This window comes from Salmo trutta, chromosome 12 (assembly GCF_901001165.1).
Source record: "Salmo trutta chromosome 12, fSalTru1.1, whole genome shotgun sequence".
Classification (NCBI taxonomy): Eukaryota; Metazoa; Chordata; class Actinopteri; order Salmoniformes; family Salmonidae; genus Salmo; species Salmo trutta.
The window spans coordinates 76972278-76982481 of record NC_042968.1 but is presented as its reverse complement, the minus strand read 5'-3'; the positions used below and the strand labels follow the sequence as shown (position 1 = coordinate 76982481).

Here is a 10204-nt window from a genome sequence, read left to right as displayed (position 1 = left end):
GATGTTTATGTTTGGGCGAAATCAAAGCCAGTCCAGACGGATCAAATTTGAACCAGTCATAGACGTCTATGGATGAACCAAATTTCAACATAATTTCAACATCCATGGACATCGGTGTGGGGCGGTGCTCACTGGGTTGCATTTACCATTTACTTTCCACTACTGTACCCCTGACTGTATCCCTGCACATTGATATGATGGTAGTGATCTTGATATGATGGTAGTAAGCCTACCTTCTCATGTTTTTTTATTCTTAGATTTGTTGGAAATTCGTTAAAAAAAAGAAAGATATTTGACCTAGTTATTGAACATTGCATTGTTGAAAAAGAGCTCGTAAGTAATAATTTCGATGGATGGTTTTACACCTGTTTTATCCTGTACACGTGAGAAATAAACTTTGATTTGATTTTTCACAGTAAGCCTGGGATGATTTGATAATTCACAGTAAACCTGGGATAGTCTGACATTTGAGGGTTGGAACTAAGATTGGAGTGATTGGTTGATTGGCAAATACACTTGGAGTTCAGCGCAATTAGGAAATACACTTGTTTGTATATTTTCTCCCTAAATCAATAGCCGATCTCTTTCTAATCCATTTTTTAAATATATATATATTTATTCTGCCCCTATCCTCCATTCCCCTGGTCAGAGTACTTGGTGTAAAACATAAAAATGAAATATATATACTGAACAAAAATATAAATGTAACATACAACAATTTAAAATATTTTACTGAGTTACAGTTCATATAAGGAAATCAGTCAATTTAAATAAACGTGTTAGGCCTTGATCTATGGATTTCACATGACCGGGCAGGTGAACAAGGCGGATGTGGAAAGCTGGGTAGGAGCATAATAAAACATTATTCAAAATATAAATAAAAAAGTTGATTATACATGATGCAAGCAATGTTATTTGATAGACTTGATTATATCTGCTAATGCCATAGCTGATCTATCCCCTAGAAAAATAAACTGAACACCTGGGATAGGCCCCTATGCCTGAGCACAAGAGATCCGCCATTGATTTAGGGAGATTTTTTTTAAACAATTTTAAACTTCACCAAATGAGTTGTGAACGATTAGTCACAGCATCACATTCGGGATTTTATTGAAGTTGAACGGTTTGGTTCCATTATACTGCGGCAGAAACGGTGACATCATGAAACCTCAGGTCTATCGAAGGTGAATGACTCGAAACTGTGCGCGTTCCCGCCCCTTTGTGAGGAAGAGACCTTAAAAACGCTCGTCCCCGACCGACCCTCATTATAATAATCAAGGTGCGGCTTGGCAACAGGTGCTGAGAAATTATACCGTTTGCATTTTAGAGGTGAAGCTGCCAAGTTGTTTTTATAGTTTGCAGAAAGCAGCCGCTACTTTCTAAAACAATTTGACAAAAGAGAGCTCGTTTTGAAGACATTCATTTTGTGAACGCGTGAAGGGCTACTTTTCTCAACCAGGTGGACAGTCATTTCCTCTTCGTGCCAATCAAACTATTTGTTGCCTTTATTCTACTACAAAGATTTTAAGGTCAGTGACATTCCTAAAACTCAGTTTGTTTCAAGGAGTTGAAAATGGCCAACTCGGGACTCCAGATTTTGGGGTTTGCCCTGTCGCTACTGGGTCTGATCGGGTTAATTGTCGGCACAATCCTTCCCCAGTGGAAAATGTCCGCCTATGTCGGGGACAACATCATCACAGCGGTGTCTATGTACCAGGGATTATGGATGTCTTGTGCATTTCAGAGCACCGGCCAGATCCAATGCAAAGTCTACGACTCAATTCTGCAACTTGACAGTAAGTAGGCTAATGCATTTGTTTATATATAAAATGAGTTTCATTTTCCAGTATGAAATTATTAGTGTCATGAGTACAATGTCAAAAGTTATGTTGAGAACATGCTGTTTGAATTTGCTAGGCGAGGGAATTAACGCGCGCCCCTGCTATAGATGACGCATGCGCCGGGTATTATTGGAATCCTGGTAATGTTCTATGGAACTGCCACACCTTGTGTGCGATTTACGACTCATACTTAGTGTCCATCTTCTATGTACATTTAATTGCTTTGTTATCCATTTGATATTCATTAACTTAGCCCCTACATTTTGTATTTGCCCCTTATATGGGGCTACTCCTGTTTCATATCTCCATCGGTTCACGATATCAGGGGATATAACCAAACAGGCTACTGGAGGAATGCTTTTGTATTCACGTTGGTTCGTGGACATGGCTGTGTTGCGCTGTTACCAATATGGTAATGGTTATCCAGACAACCATTGTCCTGTACCGTGACCGTGTCATGCCCTCATCCGCCTGTTGGAAAAACCCTAATTAGCTAGCTGCAGGCAGTATCGAGGGGAGACGAGTTTCTGGCATGGGGGTAAATAATGCCTTTATCTCTGCTGTTTAGTCAACACGCCAATGAATGGACTCAGGTGGTGACACTGCGTGCACCGAGCACAGTCAGCAAACGGCACAGATACATTCCTAATCTAGCCTATTACTGAATAAAATTGGCAGCGATGTTCTCCTGTTTAGCTTCCCACCCCACTGAAAACAAAGATTGGTCTGAAAATGACCTGTTGTATTAACTATAAAGAGTATAAGACTACTCAGGTTCCAGGGCCAATTGAAGGCCGATTAGACCATATAGGCTGCTCACCTTCAGCCTTTCCTCTGCCCTGTTTTTAATGGTATATCAGATACATGTCTGAAGGTGTTATTAGAGTACAATATTAGCCTAAATCAACAAATCACTAAATCATGACATTGCATAAATGTCCTGCATAAATGGCCCAAACGTTAGCCTCTGACTTCACTCCCTGCCACTTCCCCCTGATTTAAATTGCTTGATCCTGTATCTCAAGTAGTGATTTCTGTCCACTACATCCTACTCTGTCAAATTTATTTTATAAAGCCCTTTTTATATCAGCTGTTGTCACAAAGTGCTTATACAGAAAGCCAGCCTAAAACCCCAAATGCAGATGTAGAAGCAGGGCGTCTAAGAAACTCTGGTCTTAATCAGCAGACACACTGCGGTGTCTAGATGTAACGTTAAGTGTGGCTTGCCTTCCATTCATATTTTCACACTTTGGCAAAAGTGCACCTGTAAAGACTATGCTCTCAGATATTGAGAGCATAGACTTGACTGAGCTGCTTGAGCTCCCTGACTGTATGGTAGTTTTTAGTGGCTGTAAAACCACTGTTTGACTTGTGTATCAACTCTTTTGATAAGGAGTCTAAAGCTTTATCGTTTTATAGACTCCTTATCTCTTATACTCTTTTGCTTGTATGCTTTATCATATCTGCAAACATGAACACAAGCCAGGTCTGATAAACGCATTGTAATCCAACCAGTGGTCAATGTAAATAAATAATAGCTTAATGTCAATTTCATTGCACTGATAGCAGAAAGGTGGAGAATTACAGATATGAGGAACTGTAGAAATTCATTAGGTTGTGCCAACTGCTTATTTAAAGTTCCTCATGCGTTCCTGGTAAGCAAGGATTGCGGTGTACTGTTTTTCTCGTGCAAATTGTGATCTGTGGAACTGGAGCTTTTCAGGAATGCATAGTTTCAGACATTGGTATGTTGTCTAAATGCTTCCTGACTCGTTTGTGGGTGTTGTGAGGCCATATTAAATAACTTTGCTTGTCAAGACAGCCATTTTGATTTGGGATCTTTTGAATGTCACTTGTAACCTAAAGCGAGCTCTACCTGCAGTGGGAGGGTCTAGCTAGCCAATAGAGAGGAAGGGAATGTTTTGAGTGGTGTGGAGAGGAAGTGTCCCTCATAGTGAAACCCAACTCCCCGTCTGTGTCATGACTGGTCCGACTGGTTCCTGACTTGCCAACTGAGCCAGAGGGGGAGGGGTGGTGCACACTTCACCCTCACGGGGGTTTCCGGTTGAAGCCGGTTTCTGTTGCACCTGACTAGAGGTGCATTGGGAGAGGGAGTGGTTCAGGGAAAGACGGAAAATATCAGTGTTTAATTTGCATGTATTGTTTGTGGCTACATTGCTCTCAGGTTTCAATAACCTGGCTATGAAAGCTTAACACACCTATAACTGAGTTAAAAAAATGTATTCTTATAACTGAAACTTGTGGTGAAGTTCAAATTATTTGGTTGGATAAATCAAACATTTGTTAATTAACATGGTCATTTATTCACTCAACCATCCACATTGACTTCCCCTATCAAACTAACTTATCTCAGTTGGAGAAAAACAGAAAAGGAGGGCCATGTCCTTTTGTAATGCCCCATAAATTGTTTGCCACCCTAAAGGGATATCCTGGTGTATTAACCCTGTCCTCCCCCAACTCTCCAGGTGCACTCCAGGCAACACGTGCCCTGATGATCGTGGGCATCATTGTGACCGTGGCTGGACTGGGTGTGGCCACCATGGGAATGAAGTGCACCAACTGTGGAGGAGATGACAAAAACAAGAAGTCTCGCATCGCCATGACCGGCGGCATCGTCCTGCTGATTGGATGTGAGTTACCTTGAAATTGGCACGTCACTGGCTCTTGTTTCTCTGTATGCTCTGATGGTTTAACCGCTAACATTTCGTTCCTCTCCATAGCTCTGTGTGCAACTATTGCCTGCTCGTGGTATGCTAACAACATCATCAAGGAGTTCTACAACCCATTCGCCCCCGTCAACTCCAAGTAAGTACTACTGAATCTCTTTGGCCACTTTCCCTTTAGTGCCCCTCTTATCACCTGGAATCTTCAATTCACTGTCTTGATGGTGTGGTTGAATGCTGGAAGTTGCTTTCCATTTTTCTGTTATGCATGTCACTGCACAGATAATGTTGCCAACACAAACCCTCATCTTCTAGGTATGAGTTTGGTTCAGCCATCTTCATTGCCTGGGCTGGAGCATTCCTGGACATAATTGGCGGTGCAATGCTCGCAGCAACCTGCCCCAAGGGCAAACCTAAGGCCAAATACCCCATCGCCTCCACTCGTCCCCCCAGCAGCAGCAAGGAGTACGTTTGAGTTTCATGGAGGCTGAAGGAAAACTTAGGAATTTACAGCGCATCAGTCCAACTCAACATGACATTTTGGTCTGTCAGTCTACTTTTAGATATATATATTTCTTTTTTTTAACTGTTATTTTTTTCCTGGGGTATACCCTCAGTTACTGATTTTATTGTAAGGATGTAATTAAGAATAGTTCTAGAGGACTGCTTATGATGTTTACTTGTAAGGGAGAGCAGATGCGTGTCGGCCTCAGACCTTTTTACTTCCCTCCACTTATCCCATGTTTATTACTATAGCCTACATGGACAGGCCAGATGACTATGTAATGATGATGGGGCCATCATTACAACAGCCAACCATCCCACAACCTGTTTTAGGAGCCAATCAGGAAATGGAAGCTTATATCTAGATTTATAATGATTATGCTAGATACAGAATTTTGAATTGTACAACACAAATGAATCTGTCAAGACTTTGTAATTTCTGAAGGCCCAAGACTGTTCTCCCACAACTTTAAGATTGCCAGATTATTTGCTGTGATTCACTTATTGCCATTGTCAGTGGTAAAGGTGTATTCATTTTGGTAACACTTTTTGAGTTGGCTAGTAACCTACAGTATGTATGCTTCAAAAGGATAATGTATTCTCCTTTTCCCAAGAGTAGTTTTGTAATACTGCCACATTTTTAATATTTAACTTTTGAGATTGTCTTCTGTAAATAAATAAAATGGTCACAAGTTGTGGGTTCTGGTTTACTTTGTCTGTGGGATTCCATGCCAGATATGCAGAGATGTTGCAAGAAATCTTGTTTATACCTAAGTTGCAGTACTCTTGAATGCACTGAAGTCAGTTCTGAGTTCCCAGTTTTGAACGCGGCAATAACATAGGTGTAGTGTTCCACTGCCCAGATGTTGCATGCATCAACCAATGGTTGCGTGCCACGTCATCGACTGAAAGATTGCTATCCAGGCGTTTTAAGACCGAGCAGGCAACGGCTGGGCAGAGAACACGCCAAGGATGTGGTTAGCTGATACTTAAAATACCTAACCAGGAGTTGAAGACCTGTCAGGCGCAGCAACATCTAAGCTCTGGAACCCAGTCTTTATGATCCCCATCGGGGCTTGTTTCACATTGCCGCCAACAGTGCAGGCAATTTCCAACTGACTGATCTACAAATCACCTTGCGTCATAAATAATGACTTATTTGTAGATCAGTCAGTCACAATTTACTTGTGATAAATAAATGTAACTAGGCAAACCGGTTTTGATCCCCTCGAGCATGGTCTGGTAGCCTAGCGGGTAGGAGAGTTGGGCCAGTAACCAGAAGGTTGCTGGATCAAATCCCCGAGCTGACAAGGTAAAAATCTGTTTGGCTCCTGAGCAAGGCAGCCTTCTGCACCTCTGATTCAGAGGGGTTGAGTTAAATGTGGAAGATGCATTCAGTTGTACAACTTATGTATCCCTTTTTCCCCCTTGTCTCTCTGGCATGTTTGGGGGATGGGTGGAATAAGCTGCATGAAGCTATAAAGCTCACAGGCAGGGGAATCTGTAACAATGTACATTATGAAGTTCTCTCAGATCAATGAGGTAGGGACTATTTTTGGACTGGGCAAAATAAACTACCAGAAATGTTTTCATTGTCTTCAACTGTGAGCTTGTGACTTTCCAAAGAAACAGGTTTTATTACAAATGAATAACTGATTGAGGGGTTGAGTAAGAGATTTTGGGCTGAGGACTGTTCCTTTGACTTTATCGCTATCTGGTGGTGCATACTACCATTACACAACAGCGGATCACATTCTAACACAGTGGTTCCCAAACCGGGTTACTAGGACCCCTGGGGGTACTTGACGGGGGGTACTTGAGAAGACTCGTGAGATAATACTGGTATAATGCACATGAGGGGTATGTCAGGGGTACTCCGGGTAGAGCAAAATTATCTTACTACAATAATTTGATTCTTAAATATTTTCTTAACTGCATTCTTGGTTAAGGGCTTGTAAGCATTTCACGGTAAGGTCTACACCTGTTGTATTCGGTGCATGTGACTAATAACATTTGATAACTGAAAAGGGTTGGAAAACACTAACAAGTAGATTCAAGGAGGATTTACAATAATACATGCCATTTAGAAAACACATGTAAAGTGAATTGATTTAAACTAAACCCTGCTTGTATATCTCTCTAGTGAGGGGTACATTTTATAACTTTACATCTATTAATCTTGACAAAGAGAAGACAGCCAAACTGAACAATGGTTACATCAAAACAATGTATTCCTCACAGCTCGGTGAGTCTTACACCAAATTCCTTGTGAGTTGCTCCTCCATGTGTTCTGCTTCATAAGTGGGTTTAACATCAGTTAGGCTACTTATCTGAATGTCACATGACTTTTCTAACAGATGTGGCATTATGGTGAAGAATATAACAGGGAGCTGGTTGTAAAAAATGTGTATATTACACCTCGAAGGGATACATAGAAGTTCCATAAATAGTTCACAGTGGGAACTCTTTTTGTCTAGCAACTCAGGGGTAAAAGTAACATACAGTTATACTAAGACAATGATTATGACATGTTACAACAGCAAATTAAAGCTTTCAGTGTATCTAACACGTTTTACAACAGATTTTACAGATAATTATGTGAAACACTGAAAAAGCGTACATAATGTAAAATAAATAATATTGTGAAAACACTGCCCAGCACTATGAGTAGCTGTTTTCTCAATTAGATATGGGTTGGATTGACACATAAATTAAAATAACATGTTGGATGGAGTGTTTAAAATACAGACACTAAAGACTGAACAACAAACAAACAGGTCCACTCATTTTGAAGGGGCAGGTCTTGATGGGTAGGGCCTTCTCTTGTGTGCTTATGTTTCAGCCTGTCCGGACCCAAATCTATCCTAATTACTCCCCTCTCCTCAGGACACAAAGTCCCCCCTTCAACACCAGAACAGCAGCTGAAGCAAAGATGCACTGTTTTTTACTTCTATTTCCTTGGGACACCGACCTTCCTGTGTCCAGGAAGTGCTAAACTACATGTGATGCGCATGCTACTATTGTAAACTTTGCAATGGGCACCTGAATTGGACATTGTCCAGAACAAGTGGTACACACTTCAGAATTTCACAAATGAGCACAATAGCCTCTTGAGGTCTGGACACTATCAGAGTTGTTCAGGCAACAGGAGAGATATTGATTGACATGGGGAGGCCATTGTGTTTCATGACATCATCCAAGTCGTCATCCTCTATAACCACTGTAAACGAAAGGGGGGAAAGACCATGAATATCAATATATTGACAGATTAATGAACAACATTCTACATAACGTCTACAAAAGCCAGTCTGATTCTGATATGTTACGTTTGGTATGATTATAACAGATAGTAAGTAGGTGGTCGTAGAACTCAAACGTCTAGCAACTCAAAGGTTGTAACTTCAAATTTCATGGACAATTGTAGCTAATTAGCCACTTTTCAACTACTTACTACTTTTTAGCTACTTTGCAACTACCTAGCAAACTTGCTAACCATTCCTCTAACCTTAACCATTTTAGCCAACCCTTCCCCTATAAACTAACTCATAAACTTAACCCTAACCCCTAGCCTAGCTAACGTTAGCCAGCTAGCTGACATTAACCCCCTAGCTAGAATTCGTAACATATCATACTCTTGGCAAATTCGTAACAAATTGTACATTTAGCAAATTCGTAACATATAATACGAATTGTAATTCGTACCATATCATACAAAATGAGTGATGGACATCCACATATTAATACATACCATACGAAACGTAACATATCATACTAAATGAGTATCTCGGATTTATGTACAGAATAATACGAAATGCTCTGAAACCAGGTAGATCATTTAGTCACGTGCAGTTCAGTTTCTTTCAGCGCAATTTTAGTTCCTTGTCTTTTGCTTGCTTGCCCCATCATCTCCGACACTCACCTCTCTTCGACCGTCCTATTTGCCCTAACTTCGGGGCCCGTTGTCCTCGTCTCCGCTGGGGGGAGTCAAAACTCAGCACACCCCTGTTGAATCCATTCCACAAACCAGGCACCTCACCCGACTCGCGTGGGATTACTGAGCTGGGCTGGAGTACGCCAGAGGGTGGTAGAAGCTCGGGCATCGTCGCTATTCCGTACATGTCCAGTGGTTGAGGTGCACTTTCTTGGCTCTTTCGGTTTTTCTCTGGCTCTGTCTCTAGAATTCTCGACACCTCTGCAGCGTCCGGGCGCTGCTTCTCCTTGTCCTTGCTTCCACAACAGTACAACATGCAGGATACCGGCAGATATTTTTGTGTCGATGTGATAAATATCGTTGTCGCTGGCTAAATACGGAGTTAAAATGGAGAATGTGGTAGATAACAAAACTCAAGAAAATCAACTGGAAACATATTTCACACTTTTGCAGCACAATTTCCCTGCTGATCGGCAATGCATTTCTGTCAAATCCAGAGACGATTAAAATACAACATTCTAGAGGCAAATCAAAACGTAAACATGTCAGCCCTGGAAACTGTCACAAAATGTGTTGACGTATGCAGACCAAGACCCTTGTGCGTCCATTGCGCAAACCTCATCCCACATGCATTTAATGGTTTCCGTATCACTTTTCAGACATAGTTATTATGGCAAAATACCCTATTGGTGCACATTATTTCAAACCTTTTCTATAACTAGTGGTCAGCGCAGAGGGTCCTCTTCACAGTTTTCCCATTGCGAAGTGTTGTGATTTTACAGTCGAACATATGCCCACTCCCAATTCGCACAGTTTCGACGTCTTAAAGGTGTAGAGGCTAGACGACCGTCAATGATAAATGCGTTATTACAATCCGGGATTTCCCAAACATCTGATTGCGTCATGACGCACACAGTTTTGGGAATTATATCAAAACAAATATAGGAATCAAAGTCTGACGATAAGATCATCATATTATATGACATTCCATTACTAACAGGTAGATATGAGCATCCATAGGCTAACAGACTATGGATATAATCATCATGATGATTATATCATCATATATTATATTATTATATCATCACTATAATCATCATGCGGTATTAATAGGACACCTTACACCGAGGTTGTAAAACTGATCATGGTCACTGCATCAAACATATGCTAACAAGTGCCGCTACTAGCTTTATGAGTGGAGATTGAACAGACATGGTCAGTGAATACATGTTTCAGACATCCGT

At 41.1% G+C, this 10204-nt stretch overlaps 1 protein-coding gene and 1 long non-coding RNA gene across 2 annotated transcripts; one reads left to right on the top strand and one right to left on the bottom strand.

Annotated features, from left to right (window-relative positions):
* Window positions 1-1252: 1252 nt before the first annotated feature.
* Window positions 1253-5724, top strand: LOC115204215 (claudin-7-B). The gene is made up of 4 exons (XM_029769609.1): window positions 1253-1796; window positions 4328-4492; window positions 4583-4667; window positions 4841-5724. The coding sequence occupies exons 1-4, from the start codon at window positions 1574-1576 to the stop codon at window positions 4998-5000; spliced, it is 633 nt and encodes a 210-aa protein (XP_029625469.1). The 5' UTR covers window positions 1253-1573; the 3' UTR covers window positions 5001-5724.
* A 1276-nt stretch (window positions 5725-7000) lies between these two features.
* Window positions 7001-9823, bottom strand: LOC115204216 (uncharacterized). Its single transcript, XR_003880319.1, has 2 exons — window positions 8949-9823; window positions 7001-8249 (listed from the first exon to the last, which is right to left on the bottom strand). It is a non-coding gene; the product is annotated as an uncharacterized LOC115204216 (long non-coding RNA).
* Window positions 9824-10204: the final 381 nt, after the last annotated feature.

Bases quoted from the DNA above. Each gene is read 5' to 3' on its own strand.
- LOC115204215 (XM_029769609.1), top strand. From the start codon at position 1,574: ATGGCCAACTCGGGACTCCAGATTTTGGGGTTTGCCCTGTCGCTACTG. The intron at 1,797-4,327 runs GTAAGTAGGCTA...CCAACTCTCCAG, and splicing joins CTCAATTCTGCAACTTGACA to GTGCACTCCAGGCAACACGT. The intron at 4,668-4,840 runs GTAAGTACTACT...CTCATCTTCTAG, and splicing joins TTCGCCCCCGTCAACTCCAA to GTATGAGTTTGGTTCAGCCA.